Below are 20,588 nucleotides of genomic sequence, written 5' to 3'. Positions count from 1 at the left end.
CCCCAGCCCATCTCCCCTCCCCTGTCCCTAATCCCCGCAAAACCATCTCCCTGGCCCGCCTGTTTCCTGGCCTGGGCTGCTGATCTCGACACCCCCGGTCTAGTCTGCCTCATCCCACACCCGCTCGTCTCCCCGCCAGGGCCGCTCCAGCCGCGGAGGCTGTGGGGAGGGCAATATGCGGGGACGTAATGGGGACTGTCAGGTACAGGGCACCAGGTGTGTGGGGGGGGAGTTGCTCGGTCTCCTGGTAGCACCGACCGCCTCTCTCCACCGCAGGATGCTGCGTTGCGCTGTGAATCAGAGGTGCAGGAGCGCAAGATCTGCCCCGATGTGCTGTACCGGGCTGGGCGGACCCTCAGTCGCCAGGAGACATACACACCTCGACTCATCCTCATGGACTTGAAAGGTAGGGGTGGGGGCTGCTGCACCCCGGGGGCGTGAGTGGGACCCTGATGCCAATGGTCCGTGGGAGGTACCTGGAAAGGATCTTGCTGGTGGGATGCCCTCTCCACTGGGGCAATTGCTTTGCTGACACACACACACCCCGGATGTTGTGGTGCTAGAAACATCACTTCATCCCACTCTCTGTGCAGGCGCATGATGCCTGGTAGTACTAGCCTTAAACCTCTGTGGGGTGGGATTCATCTAGAGTGGAGAATATGGTGAGATTTCTTACTATCTTTAGTCCCAAGTACTGCAAACCTTGACAATATACTGGGCAGCAGCTTCAGTGACCTATTCTCTTGTGCAGGAAGCCTGAACTCTCTGAAACAAGAGGGATGTTTATGTGGGGACACGAAAATAGACACCTCAGTAGCATGGTGAGTGTTACTATTTGTTCTTTCATCCTCTTAGCTGGAGAGGTTACACTGCTGCAACAACGTGGGTCATGTGCTTCCTGCCCCTCTTCTCTGGAGCCTGCACTTAGACCTAGATGGACCTCCGCTGTTGGTCTTTCCCCAGCTGCAAGTTCTTAGACGCATTGTTCTCTCTCTGCCATATCATGCTCGCTCTAAAATGGACAGCAGCTCAGTGAGAGATTTGTAGCTGTGCCTTTGTAGTGGCCTGGAAGCACTAGTGAATGCACTGTATTGTAATGGTGCTACTTGGTCAGCTGCAAGGCTTAGCTCAGTCACTGCACAGCTGCTTTCAGGTGTTGTGGCTGTACTATATAACCATAAAAGTTAGGGTTCAGAGTGGTAGCCATGTTAGTCTGTATCAGCAAAAAGTACGAGGAGTCCTTGTGGCACCTTGGAGACTAACAAATTTATTTGGGCATAAGCTTTCGTGGGGTAAAAAATTAGAGGTGTCAGAGACATGTTAGGTGCTATCCTGGGTCCCCTCCAATCTGGCTTCTCCCCTCTTTCACTAACAACTGCTGTCATTAAGGTTTCTAATGCCTCTGTGTGCTTTCAGGGCTTCTTACTCAGTCCTCAGCTTTCTGAAGCTTCCAGCTGCTTTTGGTTCTGATCATAGAATCTTAGAATATTAGGGTTGGAAGGGACCTCCAAAGGTCATCTAGTCCAACCCCCTGTTCAAAGCAGGACCAATCCCCAGCTAAATCATCCCAGCCAGGGCTTCGTCAAGCCTGACCTTAAAAACCTCTAAGGAAGGAGATTCCACCACCTCCCTAGGGAATCCATTCCAGTGCTTCACCACCCTCCTAGTGAAAGTATTTCCTAATATCCAGCCTAAACCTCCCGCACTGCAACTTGAGACCATTACTTCTTGTTCTGTCATCTGGTACCACTGAGAACAGTCTAGATCAGGGGTCAGCAACCTTTCAGAAGTGGTGTGCCGAGTCTTCATGTATTCACTCTGATTTAAGGTTTCACGTGCCAGTAATACATTTTAACGTTTTTAGAAGGTCTCTTTCTATAAGTCTGTAATATAAAACTAAACTATTGTATGTAAAGTAAATAAGGTTTTAAAATGTTTAAGACACTTCATTTAAAATCAAATTAAAATGCAGGGCCCCCCCGGATGGGTGGCCAGGACCCGGGCAGTGTAAGTGCCACTGAAAATCAGCTCGTGTGCCGCCTTTGGCACACGTGCCATAGGTTGCCTACCCCTGGTCTAGATCCATCCTCTTTGGAACCCCCTTTCAGGTAGTTGAAAGCAGCTATCAAATCCCCCCTCATTCTTCTCTTCTGCAGACTAAACAATCCCAGTTCTTTCAGCCTCATAAGTCATGTGCTCCAGCCCCCTAATCATTTTTGTTGCTCACCCCTGGACCCAGACTAATGTTTGTTTTTCTTAGATTGTAAATTCTGCTTTGGGAAGAGATTGTGATTCCTGTTTGTATGAAAATGACCTAGTATGCCATGCATGATACTGGACTGCAGATAATTAATAATCTAGTTCCTCCTGCTGCACGGCAGGTCATGATTAAAGGTTTGAGACCTCTGTTCTCAGCCTGAAACTGTGTCCCCAAGTGGATTCACAGCTCAACACTGAAGTTCTCTTCTATTTGCGAAAGTTCCCCTCTTGCTCCCTCTCTTCCATGGCCTGATATAAATTAAAGAAAGTTAAAGAAACTGACAGGCGCAACCTCTTTTAGTAAAGTCCCATGGACCTGGAACAGAATAATTCTTTCTGCTGCTCTTCGAGGTTAGAAGGAATCAACCCCTCTGGGTAGGTTATTCTTAGAATTGTCCACTAGGTGGTTTCTTGCATCTTCTCCTGAAACATGCAGTATTGGCTATTGTAATTAATTAGGAATTACCATAATAGAGCAATGTTCTTATCACAGTTCAAGAGCCAGGTTGTATTTAGTGAGCTAGATACTAGACTGTAAGCTCTTTGGGATGAGGGGGACCGTCTTGCTACATGCATGTAGAGTGCTCAGTGCGACCTTGTTCTCTGAGGCCTCCTTGTGCTCCTGTAGTACAAATAATGAGGGGATTTATTTTTCAGGCAGGGTAATCTGATGACTCATCAAGAAGACCCTCCTGCAAAGAACCTTTTTCTACAGGACCTCAGCAAACTGGAGGTGAGAAGCCAAAACTCAAGGTGTAGAGACTGAATGGATTTGATTTGTATCCTAGAACCAGAGATGCTAAATTAACAGGGTTTTGGTCTTGGCAACAAGCTTTGTTAGATATTATTGCTTTTCTTGTTGGTAGGTTTTGGTGTCTAGACCTTTCTACTCCAGCTACCCCATGTACAAACTTGGCCAGATCCTGTTGATCTGCCTGCTTGCTTTTTTTTGTAAAAGAACATGTGGTTGGAATTATTTCCCTCTTAAACCTTCCTAAGGCCTTTCTGAACAAAAGACCAGCAGAGCAGTTGACTTCTCCATGTCTCCAGTGTCAATGCTCAAGGGCAGAGAGACTGAGAAGCTGCAGTAAAGGCAGGACTATAGGTTCTGGATTTAGTTATTGGTGATGGGTGTAGGAGGGAAAGCTGTCCTTGCACAGATTGTGTGAAAAAAGTACAACTGTAAATGGACCAGAGACAGCCATTCGAATTGCACCAACAGTAGGTTTTTTTTTCCAGAGGATTCAAGAGCTGTGAAAGGGTCTTTTCTCTAATGTTCAGCTGTCTGTGCAAATCAAAGGTCTCCTGTTTTGATGTGAAAGAAATGGATGAAATGTTGTCCAAATAACACATCTCTGTAGCTTGGCAGTAGTCCTACAAATTCAGGCTGAACATCTACCATTGGTGTCCTTGATTAAGATTGCACTCCTCCCCTAGTGCCCTGCAGCATGCATTATACTAGTTGTTGCCTGCATCACAGTACTGCTGTTTATGTGAACCACTTTGGGGTCATTCAGGATAAAATCACTAGAGAAATGAACGAGACTTTATGGACTATACAGCGTACCATAGAAGCACAGATGTAGAACAATGTTCAGAGCCCCATCCCACTGTATTGCCCTGTTACCCATTTACAAGAGAGGCAAAGCCATAGTAAAATCTGTCTCTGGGGCTTTTTGTTGCAGGGAGGCATGTCCTCTGATGGAGGCTTCAGTCCCAGAGCTCTTCCTCTCAGTAAAGGTGTGTAAGTCTTCCATGCCTGTCTGTCTGTTTAGGTCAAAGATCACAGAAATGGAGAATTGTGAAACGAGTGAAATGGGGAAGGGACTTCATTGCAGTCAATCATGAGATTAATTATGATTAAAGAACGTAAGAATGGCCATTCTAGGTCAGACCAAAGGTCCATCTAGCCTAGTATCCTGTCTTCCGACAGTGGCCAATGCCAGGTGCTTCAGAGGGAATGAACCGAACAGGTAATAATCAAGTGATCTATCCCTTGTTGCCCATTCCTAGCTTCTGGCAAAACTGAGGCCAATAGCCATGGATGGACTTATCCTCCATGAATTTATCTAGTTTTTTTTTAATTCAGTTATAGTCTTGGCCTTCACAGCAGCCTCTGCTAAAGAGTTCCACAGGTTGACAGTGTGTGATGGGAAGAAGTACTTCCTTTTGTTTTAAAGCAGTTGCCTATTAATTTCATTTGGTGACCCCTAGTTCTTGTGATATGAGGAGTAAATAACACTTTATTTACTCTTCTCCACATCTGTCATGATATTATGACATATCCCCCATTAATCGTCTCTTTTCCAAACTGAAAAGTCCCAGTCTTATTAATCTCTCCTCGTATTTTAAGTCCAAATTCATCATACTCCCTCCTGTGGCTGCTTTCCTCCATTGATTGGTTTTGTATGCTAGGATTCAGCTCTAAAGCACTCTATTTAGCACAAAGTATAATTTTACGCACAGGTAATAGTCTTATCATAATGCTATCCTGTTGCTATGAGTCTGTGACAGGCAGGGGTTTGGGATAATGCCATGGTGTGAAGGGCACAGGAAATAAGTGTGGGACTAGGTTACTTGGTTACCAAGAGAATTATGTGTAAAGTACTGGGAGCTTGGTTTAAAATCAAAAACACTTTAGCAGAGAGCCTTGTGATCCCACTGTCTGGGTTATTAGAAGCTGAGTGTTGGAAGGACCCTCCGACCTGAACCTTTATCTGTAGATGTTCTTCTTGCAGATGTATCTCAGCTCCCTACACAGTTGCATGTTTCCCAGAAGGGTCACCAGTTGGAAGGCAGTGTGCGGGTTTGGTCTGATTACCTCCGAGTGCGTCTGCATCCCAGAAGCATCTTCATGATACATCAGTACAACGATGATGGGTATGTTTGTTTCACTTCAAATGCAAACTGAGGCAAACTGGTAGCTCCACGAAGGGGCACAGCTGCTGACTGCAATTTAGGGATCAGCCTAACTGGATACATGCCAAAAGACACAAAAAGAGGGAGTGGAGTTAAATGCTCACCTTGTCCCTTCTGTTAGGGAGTCCAGTCAACTCGAAGCCTTTGGACAAGGTGAAAGCCTCCTGCATGACCCCACTTACCTAGAGGAGCTAGAAGATAGATTGCACTTCTATGTGGAAGAGTGTGATTATCTGCAGGTACATGGGGTTATATTAACCTGGCCTGGTTGGGGAACTCTGCCAATTGAACTTTTGGTAGAAATTCAAACACTATTTGTCCCTTTCGGTGTAGGGTTTTCAGATTCTGTGCGACTTGAACAATGGATTTTCTGGAGTTGGAGCTAAGGTGACAGAACTTCTCCATGATGAGTATTCAGGGAGAGGAATCCTGACATGGGGACTGACTCCAGTCATTCATAATGTTGGGGTAAGTGTGCAGTGGGAAAAGACTCTTCCTGATCTCTTGACATAGGTGCATACATTCTGACTCCGACTGCTTCCTGTAAAACCGATATTGAGGATAGATCAAAAGAGCATCTCAGTGCAGTGAGTACTGCAGCAGTAGCTGCCCTTCTATCTGCCTGGCATAGCACTTTTACTTCCAAAGGAGCCTAAGGCCAGGGCAGATTAATCAGGGGGGGCATCATGTTTAATTGCTAAATTGTTTAAGTGCCAAGCAGAGCTGTGTGGATTTTTGGCATCTTTTGTCCGCAGGTGTCCTGGAAGGATTTTTACAGGCTGATGAACACAGTCCTGGGAATTGTCCATCTCTCCAGTCACAGCTCACTCTTTTGCCCACTATCACTCAATGGAAGTCTGGGACTCAAACCAGAAGCCCCCGTTACACTCCCATATGTACATTATGATGTGAGTATACACTGTCACTGACTGTGCAGACAAACTGGAAGCTTTCGGGAACCCTTTCTGTCTAGAAAGGCCTGACCACACTAGTGTATATATTCTATGTTGTCAGAACTTTATGCCAGAAGGGCTAAATCCTCCCATGATAAAAAAATCAAGCTATGTTCTATATAAGGGGAAGTTCTAAAAATAGTTTGTCTCAGGGAACCTGCCTAATCCTATCCCTAACATTTGAAGTTGATTACGTAACTCCATCTCTGTATATTTCCTCAATTTTAAACCTACAGCCCCTTAGTTCTGGTCTGTCCAGTGACCTTGGTGATCTGTTTAATAATCCTTAGATTACTGACAGGTCTGAAGTATTTACCAGCTGTTTTCTGCTCACACATGAGCCTACATTCCAATTACCTTTGCTGCCATTTACTGCACTCTCCATTTTAACTCTGGGTTATGGCCCTTTACAACATTAGTTGTAATAATTGTAGGTTGCTGAATTGTTTCACATACTTGCCTTGTGTTGTAGGTAGAGCCCTGCATAGATACAAAATTTGTATACACATCTGATCAGCAAGCATGGTAAGCAGATATCCACAGATTTGCAGGGCTCTAGTTACAGGACTAAGATGGATTCATTCACATAATTGAATTCAGTTTGCAGAGTCTCAACTCTTGTTTAACTGGTTCAGTCCAAGGCTGGCGCTAATGCATATGGGTGACTGCACAGGAAATCTAAACTGGTGCAAAGTTGTAATTGCAGGCAGACACTGACTCATTGCACTCTGATTTAATCAGCTTCTTACAATGCTAGTTGAATTGCAGAAGGCTCAAAACTTTGTAGATTCTAGGACCTGGTCTCAGTGACCTGAGCCCCCAACTGGGAATGCACATATGGTCATATGGGATGACCATAACACTAAATTCTGTCATTGGAGAAATTACTAATGAGGTAATCGGCAATAGCAATTGTTTTTATTAACAGATTTCTACTGAATAAATGTCAACAAGTTATTCAGGCTTTAAAATGTAACATCAGTTTGTTTTCTGGGCTGTTTTGCTCTGCCTTGGTCATTCTGAGTAGAAACTGCTTTAGTTGGTTTGGTTAAGGAACGAAAGAATCTGAAATTCAATCTTAAATGACCTTTTCCTCCTGTAACTTTGCTGTGGTTCAACTGTTCTTCTGTAGGCCTCTCTAAACTATCACAGCAGTGCAATCTTGGCAACAGCATTGGATACCCTCAGTGCTCCATACAGACTCCATTCCTCCCAGTTCTCCATGGTACAGCTTGCTGACGCATTTAACAGCTCTGGGAGAAAGGTAATTTTCTTTTAAGAAAATCATTATCACTCAGCCCCTCCAGCCTCACTGTGACCATTGGTGTAAGGTAGAAGTAAAATGGTGAACGTGTTACAATAGCTATTCTGTTTCATACCTCAGTGGCAGAATCTTTCCTCTTGCCTGTAAATTGAGCCTCTGTGCATGTGGATGTTATTACCAGCAGACCTTGATGCAGCATGTTGTTTTGGATACAGGTCTCTTGCATGAGTCCCCCTGATCCCCAGATAAAGCTGAGACCAGATTATTACAGACATTTCTATTGGCCTGTTCTCCCTCTGGCTCTCAGGTTGTGGCTGCAGGAACTGCTGTACCCTTTCCTATGGCATATGGTCAGTCTCTCCCAGATGCTTTGTGCAGCTACCAGCTTGCAGTGCCATGGACACCATTGTCTTCATGTGGGGAGCAAAAGGACAGCTGCTGTTTTGCTCAGTCTGTTGTGCTGAGAGGAATTGGCAAAGAAAATCATATCAGGTAAGAGAAACAGCTAGATCAAGTACCTGTCTTTCAGAGCTGGCCCCTAGCCGTGGTGGTCTCTGACAATAGGGGCTTCTTAAGGGAGGGACTCTTGCCTTTAAATCCTTACTTGTCCAAAAGAGCTGAAGCAGGTAACCTTTAGGAGATGTGGAAGGCCTGCTTTGCCTGTTAGGTTACCATGTGACAGGCTGGTGTCAATAAGGGAGAATCTCTTATTACTAAGAATTACAGTACCCTTGCATTGTTCTAGTACATGCTCTGGTTTTAGATCAGTATAGAACCATTGCTGGCTCCTTGTAGCTCAGCCACAGTTACCAGCATCTCTGTTCAGGTACTCCTATAACATGCATTCATATGTTTTTCTTTGCAGTAATCTTCCTCCAGGGTCACAACCCAAGTCTGCCCTCCATGTTTGTGAAACTGGAGAGGAGGTTTTGGGAAGTTACTTACATGCTCGGTGCCCAGGGACATTCAGGTTGGTGATATGCTCTGACTAGGCAGCTTGGGGGATGGGTCACTGATTGCTAATTATGAAACTTCTATAGAGAATTTTGGATAATTCTTCCTCACTTTGTTTCCTTGGCAGCACCTCATATTTGATTCAGGGCCCATGTAAAGTGTTACCCCCATACCCACAATTTTTCTCTGCTCTTCTAAACAAGCAAGGTTTCCTCCTGGATAAGCTTCCTAGCTGCTCAACAGGTAAGATGCTCTAACACCCCCTGTATGTGACAAACTGCTCAGTAGCATACAGCTGCATCAAACAGATTGAGGAAGGGGTTAACTTTTTTTTTTTTTAAAGCTTGAATTAATAGAGGACATTAACAAGCTGGCACCCTTCTAAAGCTTGCTATTTTTCAGCTGTTGGCAGAGGGCCAGTGCATGCCAATGGCATTGTCCTATAGGCTTTCTCAAAACCCCTTCCCCTAGTAGAACACTTTTATTTTAAAAGTAGAATGAGACAGGGACATGGTTATCTACTCTGAATGATGACAGATGTTTCAGTGGAGATGTTTTTTCCACAGCAGTTGAAAGCATTCCTGTCCTAACAGCACTACAATCATCACCTGCTCTATACAATGCTCTCTACAGTTTATATAAGGAGCTGCATCAAGTGGATGTACGGCGCTGGGCTAGCTTTTTCTCTGCAGGCATTGAACTTTATGATTTTCAGGAGGCCCTACATGAGCTAAGAACACTGTCACAATGCTATAAAACAAGCTCTGAGTTGGATGAATCTGAGGATGAAGCAGATGCTGACTAACTCTACTACCTATCACCTGAGGAAGAAGAGAAACTTTTTTTTTTAAAGTTGAACTAGGGCACTAACTTTAAAGAATAAAATGTTACTGCAAATTAGGTGACAGTTGTGCTGCAGCTGTTATACAAAGGGAGAGGGTGGCTTTAGACATCTGTAATTCAAGTATAGGACTTACCCATTTACAGCAGCAGCAGTGTTCATCATTTATCACAACAGAATGGGGTTTATGCTTTATACTGAACAGTAACCATGGAACATTTTAGCTTATAGCCTTTCCAGATATAAAAAGGGGACAGTAATGGAATTTGCAAAATTGGAGAGTGGGAAAGCATTTACTTCACCTGAAAACAGGACACATCTTATGATACAATAATTACATTACAAGTTTTTTACTGCTGTATCTGCAATAAATCACTAGGATGTTCAATTTATTACAGAGAGGCAGGGGTTTGGGAGCTAGGGCCTAGCCCCAATGGAGTCTTTATAAATTTTCCCCTTTTAGTCATGCAGGTCACATTTGCAGAATGAAAAGCTGCCAGAGTAACATCATTCTACTAATTTTGTGTCACACATTAGACCTGTGCTCCTGCAGAAATGAAATGTAATTGGTTATACATGTAGCAAGATTATCCCAAAAAGTAAGGTGCCATTTTAAGTTAGTCCTGTGCAAATATTCCTGCCTCTACCAGACCATCCCTCTAGCAGCAAACTGGCTAGTACCTAATGACAATGTCACAAGTGTAGTTTGTCCACCAGCACAAATGTGTTTAATCATCCTGTTCTTCTTCAGAGAGGAGCAGATCCTTATCTGACAGCTGGTCAGTATTGCTGGTGCTTGTTGCATCTTCCTCATCCTCAGAGCTTCCATCATAGGAGGTATGGAAGAGCCTCATCAATTCCCTGAACCGGTGGGACACCTGACCATATAGAGAGAGTTGTGATTAAATGACTCATGCACTGGGGTCTGTAGGTCCCACCCATCCATAACACCAAGATTGGACATTACTATGAAAACAGAAGTATTTAACACACACCAATCCCATCAAAGGAGAATGAAACAAAGGACCCAGGAACCAAGCAGTCAAGTTACAGAGTTGAGCTAATTATCTAATGTTAATAGCAAACTGTATGTGGAACATCAGGGACCTTCCTCAAGGCAAAGCCTTTACACAATCAGCCTATCAGGGATTTAGGCTAGTAAATGAGGGTGGGAAACCACAGGAGTTACATCTCTGAACAGCTCACAACTCTGCCAGTGCACCACCATCCTAAATTCTAAAACCTTGTGCAATTAGTCCCAGCACTCTTCTGCAGCAACTGATAAGCTATGCAGGTGGACTTTTTTTTTCCCGTTTTGTGGCACAAGGTAGGCTTGGCACCCAGGCTAATGCAGTAACCATCTCTCAGTCCCTTAAGCCAGTGGTTTCCAAACTTTTTTTCTGGTGCCCCTTTGAAGAAAATTGTTGATGGTCATGACCCAAAGGAGCTGGGGATGAGGAGTTTAGACTGCGGGAGGGGCTTAGAACTGGTGTCCAGGGGTTAGGACTGCAGGGTGGGGATAGGAATGAGGGGTTCAGAGTGTGGGAGGGGGCTATAGGCTGGGGGTGCAGGCTCTGGAATGGAGCCAGAGATGAGGGAATTGGGGGGGCTCAGGGCTGGAGTACAGGCTTACCTCTGGCAGCTCCCAGTCAGCAGCGCAGCTGGGGTGCAGAGGCAGACTTCCCACCTGTCTGGCACCATGGACCACGCTGCACCCCAGAAGCGGCCAGCACAGGTCCGGCTCCTAAGTGGGGGCATGCAAGCAGCTCTCAACTGCAGGCACTGCCCCCCAGCCAATGGGAGTGCGGAGCCAGTGCTTGGGATGGGGCAATGCAGAGAGTTCCATGGCCCCCCTGCCTAGGAGCTGGACCTGCTGCTGGCCACTTCTGGGGCAGAATGCGGTGTGGGAACAGGTAGGGACTAGCCTGCCCTAGTCGGGCAGCACCACCAAGGGGACTTTTAACAGCCCGGCTGGCAGTGCTGACCAGAGTCTATGACCCAGTGCTTTACATTCCATGACCCGGTACTGGGTTACAATCCAGTTTGAAAGCCACTACCTTAAGCAGTGGTGCTCAAAATGTTGTATTGGTGACCCCTTTCACACACCAAGCCTCTGAGTATGACTTTTTTATATTGAATACTATTCTAAATGCTGGAGACAAAGCAGGTTTTGGAGGTGGAGGCTGACAGTTCAACCCCCCCATCCCACATAATCTCATGACAGCCCAAGAAGTCATGACTCCCCCCACCCCCCAGTTTGCAAACCCCTTCTTAACAGCTTTCAAAATGATCTGCACCCCTCTCTCATACAAGCACTTGCCTCACTAGCAGTTTTATTGCCTAGTTCCTGTGAGATGGCACTGAAGGTTTCCAGGTGGGCTCCTCGCTCCTGGCAGGTGGTAAGAATGACACGGTCGGCCTCCCTGTAAGCAATACACCACAGTTATGGACACAGCTTAGAGCAGGAGACTGACCCTACAGCCACCTCAAGTATGAAAAAAAAACCCATCAGTGCACTTCAACCTGAGTCAGGGTGGGACGCACAAAGGGACTCAGGTTGTTGCAATGCTGAGCATTGTGGTGTCTAACTTTTAGGTGCTTAGAAAAAAAATCACAGGAACTCCTCTGCAATCCCCAAAGCCCAAGTTAGCCACCTATGGGGAACCTTCGACTGCACCTCACAAAGCCAGCACAATAGGCCAGGAGCCACCTAAACTAGCCACTGGGAAATACCAGCCAGAGCTCTTTCAGAGATAGGAAACCAAGTCTGGGCTGCACAGAAGACATCTAGCTCTGCTAGTGAGCCACACAATGGAGAAAGATTTGTGACTGGCTGCTTAAGTTGTGTACAGGATTCGAAACAAAACAGCTAGTGGGGGGGGGGGGGGGGCGGCTGAAGAGGGGCAAGACTGCCCTTGCAATCTTTAGCCTAGTGGATAAGGTACGCATCCAAAATGTAGGAGGCACCCCCTCTTGCCCTCCTGAGGGAGAAGCGATTTGAGCAGGGATCTCCCACCTCACACGAGTATGCTAGGCTCGGCTATAGAGTGTCTCTTACATTCTCTAGCTTAGTTTAAGTATTCCATAGTTTAATTAACGTGGAACTTCAATAGGAGAGACTGAGGGAGTGCTACATGAGCATAGTCCATAGCCTAGTTGTTAGGGTACTCAACTGAGAGGTGGCAAATCCCTGTTCATATTCCTTCTCTCCCTTAGGAGGACAGGAGACTTGAAGTAAAGATAGCTAACATCGTAGGTGAGTATCTTGGCCCCTAGGCTAAAGATTATAAGGGAGATCCTCCCACCAGGGCTATGTATGAACTCACCAGAGAGGCTGGATCTGGTAGGCCTGCTCAGAGGCCACTGTCACGGAGTGTAGGGAAGTCAGGGCCCTGCACCCCCAATTCCCGCGATTCACTGTGACTCTCAGCCAGCCAGTAAAGTGGAAGGTTTATTAGACAACAGGAACACAGTCCCAAACAGAACTTGTAAGTACAACCAGAACCCCAGAGGGTAAGGAGCTTATCCCTCAGTTTTGGGGTTTCCTCCGCTTCTCCAGCCAGCTCTAAAACTGAAACCCCTCCAGCCACCGCCCCCAGCTCCTCCCCAAGCCTTTGTCCAGTTTCCGGGGCAAAAGGTGTCACCTGGCCTCAACCCCTCTCCTGGGCTCAGGTTACATGCTCAGGTATCGTCGCCCTGGTATCCCATCACCAATGCAGACAGTCTCAATAAAACTCCCACGCAACATTCCCAGGTCAATCCGTCCCACTCCCTACTCCGTCACAGCGACCTACCAGATTGGGTCCCCTGCTTACAACTTGGGCAGCCACACACCTATTTTTTCCTTGTTTGTGAATCACGCTGAGGCTTAGGTGGGACACAGGTGTCCAGATGCCTATAATAGGGTAGCTGTGTACATGCATATGCAGGAGACAGGTGCCTCACTGCCTAGAGTGAGGCTGCAGCACACATGGCCCAAGAGAAAAAAAAAAAAAGTTGGGCACTGAGTAAATTTAGGTGCAAGAGTTAGGCAACAGCCAAGCAAGTTTTTCATGAATAGCAGGTGTGCCTAGAACTAGGACTTGGGCATCTTCATGGCTCTCACCCTAAGTGTTTCTCTCAAGAGCTGCCACACACTGGTGATGGCCAGCTTCAAGCATTGTGCTTAGCCTTTCGTGGGCAGGTGCATAAGCAGCGGGTTGCATAGGCAGGGGAGGCGTTGCCTCCCCAAATAGCCAGGCACAACTCCACCCCCTGCCGCAATGCTCCCTGAGTGCGGCTACGGCTCCAGTAGTCCTCCCGGCTCCAAGTCTAGCCCCCCAATGTTCTGGGGTTGGGGCCCCACCCCACCCCAGGCTGGCGCTGCCTGCCACCTGCCCTCCCAGTGCTCCTTTGTGGCTGGGGGGGGCTAGCTGTGGGACTGGGCCGGTGGCCGCAGCGGGAGGGGAAAGGGGGCCTTGGCTCTTGTGGGGCCTTGGGCAGAAGGGGCAGGGCCCTGGGCAGAAGGGGCGGGACTAGCCTCCCCAAGCCAGCAGTGCATGCGCCATCCATGCACAGGGGGGCTCCTAAAGAAAACCCCCTTCTTTTCCAGCCCAAAGTTTTGGGCTTATTATTAGAACCTGCCTGAAACAAGGCAGTATGTTTAACAGCTGGGATGAAAAAAGTGTTACGCTGCTGTTCTTGGCTGCTCTAGTAAGAAACTAGACTGGAGAGCAAGACGAAGATAGATGAGAAGACACAAGGAAAGACATCAGGAACAGGAGACAGCAAGATGGAAAAAAGGGAACCTATAGCAGCTGAGAGATGAGCCACTGCAGACACAATATAACAGGAACATAAAATATGATGCATGAGGACATACCTGGTCCAGAGAACAACCTTCTCCCCAGTAGAGCTGACTTTGCTATTCTTTGCACACACGGTGGCTTCCATGATTTTCTGCTGCTGCTCATCTTCCCTTTCCCCCTTGTCGGAAGGAACTGCTCTACATTCCAGCTCTTCAGACAGTTGCTGCACCTCGAAGCAGCAGTTACTTTTATTTGACTTTAATCTGCTCTGTGATTCCTGGTCAAAAGGAGAGACTCCAGTGCAGCCAGTACCATCTGCTTCTGATAGTACACGATCACTGGGGACCTGCAAGTGGGAGCTCTGATCCAGTATCTTCAGCTTGAGTTTTCTAACTGCTCCCAACCAATTCCTCCTCACTTCAGGTTTTCCTTTCAGAGGGAAGGACAATCTCTCCATTTCTCTCCCTCCTGATTTTGAAGGAGCGTGTCCAGGTTTAACTGATGACTTGAACTGAAGGGCTACATTCTGTTGCGAGCGCATTCCAGGGAAATGATCAGCTCCCGTGCAGCCTGTCCTTGTAGCTGAATCAGACCCTAAAACATGCTTGGCAAGGCCAAGGGAACCCTCACCAGTCCCTCCACGTCTCTGGTTTAATCTTGTCTCACTATCACTTCCTAGACCATAAGGGTTGCTTTTGTTCTGTTGAGGCAGCTTTATATTTAATCCAGAGTCAGTAATTCCAGCTTGACTTTCTTTTACAGTGTCCACAACAGCAGTGACCCCAGCTTTTGCAGAGCACAGAGGGCTTCCTGTAGAGCTCAGTTCTAGGACCCTGCTATTTGGCAATCCTCCTTCAGAAGACATGCCTCTGCAGCAGATCAACTGTCCTTCTAGTTGAGATCCTGCCCAAGAAACCCCACAAGATTAGGAGGAGGAACTTCTGAAGGACAGAGATTTTAGATTGGAGCACAAAGTGCTGTAAATCAGAGAACACAGTTTTAACCTCTGTTGTGCTTTGCACAGATCACTCCCCAGTGCAGTTTCCCTAGGTATGTTACTGTGTAAGAGTGCTGGGTGCAGAAGTAAATCACAGCTAGCGAGGCTCTGAATATCCTGTGCCTGTAAAAAGGTGTTACACATGCTAGTATCCCAATGTGGACTAGGTGCTGCCTGCCCCTTAATAGTGAAACATGGAAAACAAGATGGCAGCGCCATATATGCTAGGCATCATGATACACAAACTTAGAACCTTTGAACTTGGCCCCAGAATCTCCCCCAGCAAATTGTAATCCAACTGCACTTATGGCCAGGAGGGGTACGCCTCCTTAGTGTATATACACTGCCAGTGTATTCTGTGTGTCTGACACAGAACCAAGGAGGAGATAATTTAAAGGAAGGCTGGGAGGAGACTGGTTTGAATTGTTGTGTTAAGATCGGGGGGGAGGGAGGGGAAGGGAGAATAACTAAATAAGTTCTCTGGATAGATGGAAGTGCAGGGAAAAGTGTGCTGGTAAGGAGAGCTTACATAAGTTAGTAATTCTGTGGAGGTGGCAGGAAGGCTCTCCAGTCCCATGGAGGGGAGAGTTTCATGAACAATCCAGCAGAATAGTTTAGATTTAACGGGGGCTCTTTGTTCAGGTGGGCTAAGATGACTGACATGGGGGCAGGTATACTTCGTAGATTGGGTATTTAGGCCACCTAGAGCCAAGGGGAGGCACATGGAAGGAGCTGAATTAACAACTATTTCTAATCATCCTCATTTTAACCTCAATGAATCTGCATTTAGACTTAAGACCCATCCCAATTTGTCTGCAAAATTTACACAGTGACAGTTGCCCATGCATATGACATTCACAGACCTGAAGACAGGGAGTCTGCTTTCCTAGACATGGTTTTTGTTCTGCTCTGGCCATTCTCCACTTCATCCCTGTACTCCAGAGACTCCTCTGCAGGCTCCTTACATGTCCCAAGCTCCTTCTCTTCAAGCTGAGGGCTCAACTCTCGTTGAGTCAGGCTGTTAGTGAGCTCTTGAGAATCTTTATTTTTATAGGATTTGCTATCACACACCTGCAGATCAGAATAAGAACTTCATAGATTACAAACAGACTCTCAGGGTATCTGACGAACCCATAGCACCACAGCCCTTGTGTAGAATCATAGAAACAATGGGGCTGGAAGGGCCCTCAAGAAGTCACGAAGTCCAGCCCCCTGAACTGAGGTAGGACAAAGTAAACTTAGACCATCCCTGACACACGTTTGTCCAACCTGGTCTTAGAAACCTAAATGATGGGGATTCCACAGACTCTCTTAGAAGCCTATTTCAGATCTTAACTTCCCTTATCAATAAAAGTTTTTCCAAACACCTAACCTAAATCTCCCTTGCTACAGATTAAGCCAATTACTTCTTGTCCTACCTTTTAGTGGACAGGAAGAACAATTGATTACCGTCCTCTTTACAACAGCCCTAAACATATTTGAAGACTGTTATTAGGTCCCCACTCAGTCTTCTTTTCTTAACACTAAACATGCCCTGTTTTTTTTTTAAACTTTCCTCACAGGTCAAGTTTTCTAAATCTTTTATCATTTTTGTTGCTCTCCTCTGGACTTTCTCCAATTTGTCCACATGTTAAGTGTGGTCCGAGAACTGGTCACAGTACTCTGATTGAGGCCTCCCCAATACTGAGCAGAGTGGAACAATTATCTCCCATGTCTTGCATATGACACTCCTGTTAATATACCCCAGAATGATATTAGCAACTGCATCACATTGTTGATTCATAGTCACTTTGTGAGTCACTATAACACTCAGATCCTTTTAATCAGTACTACTGCCTCCCACTTATTCTCCATTTTGTATCTCTGTTTGACTTTTGCTTCCTAAGAGTAGTACTTTGCACTAGTCTTTTTTGAATTTCATCTTGATTTCAGAACAATTCTCCAATTTGTCAAGATCCTGTTGAAATCTAGTCCTCTCCTCCCAAGTACTTGTAACCCCTCCCAGCTTCATGTCATCTGCAAATTTGATAAGCACACTCTCCACTCCGTTATCCAAGTCATTAATGAAAATATTGAATAATATCAGACCAAGGACTGACCTCTGAGAGACCATGCTAGATACGCTCTCCCAGTCTTTCAACCAGTTCTGCACCCATTCTTAGAATAAATTAATCTAGACTGCGTTTTCCTAGAACCCTCACTATCCTCCAGTCCAGACTTAGCCTTCAACTTTGTGGTTTATGTACTTTGTCTTTAGGAAACCAAACTTCTAAATCCATGAACACAAAGGTTCAGCTCCCATAGTGTCTAAACAAGCTTCCTCCACACAGTCTTACCTCTGTCCTGGAAGAGCACAAAAATCTCAGTTATGTAACACAGCAAGGAGGGGGATAGTAAAAGGGAATGGAAGGCGTATGGGAAGAGAAAGGTTAGTACAGTTAGAGCTCATAAGAGGGAGGTGTTTATTTTGGTGGCTCCCCTTTGGATTTTTGTTTTAATTAGGACTGTCAAGCGATTAAAAACATTAATTGCAATTAATCGCGCTGTTAAACAATAGAATAGTATTTATTTAAATATTTTTGGATGTTTTCTACATTTTCAAATACATTGATTTTAATTACAATACAGAATACAAAGTGTACAGTGCTCATTTTGAATTTATTTTTTATTACCAATATTTGCACTGTAAAAAAAAACAAAAGAAATAGTATTTTTCAATTCACCTAATACAAGTACTGTAGTGCAATCTTTGTCATGAAAGTTGAACTTACAAATGTAGAACTATGTACAAAAAAACTGAATTCAAAAATAAAAACAGTGTAAAACTTTAGAGCCTACAAATCGATTCAGTCCTACTTCTTGTTCAGCCAATCGCTCAAACAAGTTTGTTTACATTTACGGGAGAGAATGCTGCCCACTTCTTAATTACAATGTCACCTGAAAGTGAGAACAGGCGTTCGCATAGCACTGTTGTAGCTGGCATCGCAAGATATTTACATGCCAGATGCACTAAAAATTCATATGTCCCTTGATGCTTCAACCACCATTCCAGAGGACATATGTCCATGCTGATGACTGCTCTGCTCAATAATCCAAAGCAGTGCGGACTTACGCATGTTCATTTTCATCATCATGAGTCAGATGCCACCAGCAGAGGATTGATTTTATTTTTTGGTGTTTTGGGTTCTGTAGTTTCCAAATCAGAGTGTTGCTCTTTTAAGACTTCTGAAAGCATGCGCCATACCTCATCCCTCTCAGATTTTGGAAGGCACTTCAGATTCTTAAATCTTGGGTTGAGTGCTGTAGCTATCTTTAGAAATTTCACATTGGTATCTTCTTTTCATTTTGTCAATTTGCAGTGAAAGTGTTCTTAAAATGAACATGTGCTGGGTCATCATCCGAGACTGCTACAACATGAAACATATGGCAGAATGCAGGTAAAACAGAGCAGGAGACATACAATTCTCCCCCAAGGAGTTCAGTCACAAATTTAATTAACGCATTATTTTTTTAATGAGCATCATCAGCATGGAAGCATGTCCTCTGGAACGATGGCCGAAGCATGAAGAGGCATATGAATATTTAGCACATCTGGCATGTAAAAAACTTGCAACACCAGCTACAACAGTGCCCAACTTCAATGTATACCCCAAATTAAGAAACACAGTAAAAGAACTAAAAAAGAGCCACCGTGGCTTAACAACCATGTAAAAGCAGCAGTGAGAGATAAAAAGACTTCCTTTAAAAAGTGGAAGTCAAATCCTAGTGAGGCAAATAGAAAGGAGCATAAACACTGCCAAATTAAGTGCAAGAATGTAATAAGAAAAGCCAAAGAGGAGTTTGAAGAACGGCTAGCCAAAAACTCCAAAGGTAATAACAAAATGTTTTTAAGTACATCAGAAGCAGGAAGCCTGCTAAACAACCAGTGGGGCCCCTTGATGATCAAGATACAAAAGGAGCGCTTAAAGACGATAAAGTCATTGCAGAGAAACTAAATGGATTCTTTGCTTCAGTCTTCACGGCTGAGGATATTCGGGAGATTCCCAAACCTGAGCTGGCTTTTTTAGGTGACAAATCTGAGGAACTGTCACGGATTGAAGTGTCACGAGAGGAGGTTTTGGAATTAATTGATAAACTTAACATTAACAAGTCACCGGGACCAGATGGCATTCACCCAAGAGTTCTGAAAGAACTTAAATGTGAAGTTGCGGAACTGTTAACTAAGGTTTGTAACCTGTCCTTTAAATCGGCTTCTGTACCCAATGACTAGAAGTTAGCTAATGTAACGCCAATATTTAAAAAGGGCTCTAGAGGTGATCCCGGCAATTACAGACCGGTAAGTCTAACGTCTGTACCGGGCAAATTAGTCGAAACAATAGTTAAGACTAAAATTGTCCGACACCTAGAAAAACGAACTGTTGAGCAATAGTCAACATGGTTTCTGTAAAGGGAAATCGTGTCTTACTAATCTATTAGAATTCTTTGAAGGGGTCAACAAACGTGGACAAGGGGGATCCAGTGGACACAGTGTACTTAGATTTCCAGAAAGCCTTTGACAAGGTCCCTCACCAAAGGCTCTTATGTAAATTAAGCTGCCATGGGATAAAAGGGAAGGTCCTTTCATGGATTGAGAACTGGTTAAAAGACAGGGAACAAAGGGTAGGAATTAATGGTAAATTCTCAGAATGGAGAGGGGTAACTAGTGGTGTTCCCCAAAAGGTCAGTCCTCAGACCGATCCTATTCAACTTATTCATAAATGATCTGGAGAAAGGGGTAAACAGTGAGGTGGCAAAGTTTGCAGATGATACTAAACTGCTAAAGATAGTTAAGTCCAAAGCAGACTGTGAAGAACTTCAAAAAGATCTCACAAAACTAAGTGATTGGGCAACAAAATGGCAAATGAAATTTAATGTGGATAAATGTAAAGTAATGCACATTGGAAAAAATAACCCCAACTATACATACAATATGATGGGGGCTAATTTAGCTACAAGTCAGGAAAAAGATCTTGGAGTCATCGTGGATAGTTCTCTGAAAATGTCCACGCAGTGTGCAGAGGCGATCAAAAAAGCAAACAGGATGTTAGGAATCATTAAAAAGGGGATAGAGAATAAGACTGAGAATATATTATTGCCCTTATATAAATCGATGGTACGCCCTCATCTCGAATACTGCGTACAGATGTGGTCTCCTCATCTCAAAAAAGATATACTGGCACTAGAAAAGGTTCAGAAAAGGGCAACTAAAATGATTAAGGGTTTGGAACGGGTCCCATATGAGGAGAGATTAAAGAGGCTAGGACTCTTCAGCTTGGAAAAGAGGAGACTAAGGGGGGATATGATAGAGGTATATAAAATCATGAGTGATGTGGAGAAAGTGGATAAGGAAAAGTTATTTACTTATTCCCATAATACAAGAACTAGGGGTCATCAAATGAAATTAATAGGCAGCAGGTTTAAAACAAATAAAAGGAAGTTCTTCTTCACGCAGCGCACAGTCAACTTGTGGAACTCCTTACCTGAGGAGATTGTGAAGGCTAGGACTATAACAGAGTTTAAAAGAGAACTGGATAAATTCATGGTGGTTAAGTCAATTAATGGCTATTAGCCAGGA

At 44.9% G+C, this 20,588-nt stretch overlaps 2 protein-coding genes across 3 annotated transcripts in view; one reads left to right on the top strand and one right to left on the bottom strand.

Moving 5' to 3' along the window:
- Window positions 1–318: 318 nt before the first annotated feature.
- Window positions 319–9,905, top strand: MSTO1 (misato mitochondrial distribution and morphology regulator 1; the record flags this gene model as incomplete). 2 transcript variants are annotated; one of them, XM_034791922.1, is given in 13 exon segments in its annotated part: window positions 319–406; window positions 752–821; window positions 2,917–2,992; window positions 3,945–3,999; window positions 4,998–5,139; window positions 5,300–5,417; window positions 5,512–5,646; window positions 5,934–6,086; window positions 7,264–7,395; window positions 7,703–7,887; window positions 8,261–8,365; window positions 8,477–8,592; window positions 8,919–9,905. In XM_034791922.1, coding segments are annotated over 13 exon segments (1,611 nt in total), but the record flags the coding sequence as incomplete, so codon positions are not given.
- The window catches only part of LOC117888970 (GON-4-like protein), a 54,202-nt gene continuing 43,078 nt past the window's right edge, over window positions 9,465–20,588 (bottom strand). The window contains exons 24-27 of the mRNA XM_034792767.1: window positions 15,838–16,045; window positions 14,052–14,880; window positions 11,511–11,613; window positions 9,465–10,068 (exon numbers count right to left, since the gene is read on the bottom strand). Coding sequence (XP_034648658.1) covers window positions 9,919–10,068; window positions 11,511–11,613; window positions 14,052–14,880; window positions 15,838–16,045 — 1,290 coding nt within the window. The 3' untranslated portion in view covers window positions 9,465–9,918. The remainder of the gene's footprint in view (window positions 10,069–11,510; window positions 11,614–14,051; window positions 14,881–15,837; window positions 16,046–20,588) is intronic.

This window comes from Trachemys scripta, chromosome 16 (genome assembly GCF_013100865.1).
Source record: "Trachemys scripta elegans isolate TJP31775 chromosome 16, CAS_Tse_1.0, whole genome shotgun sequence".
NCBI lineage: Eukaryota > Metazoa > Chordata > Testudines > Emydidae > Trachemys > Trachemys scripta.
This window is presented reverse-complemented; position numbering and strand designations above follow the sequence as displayed.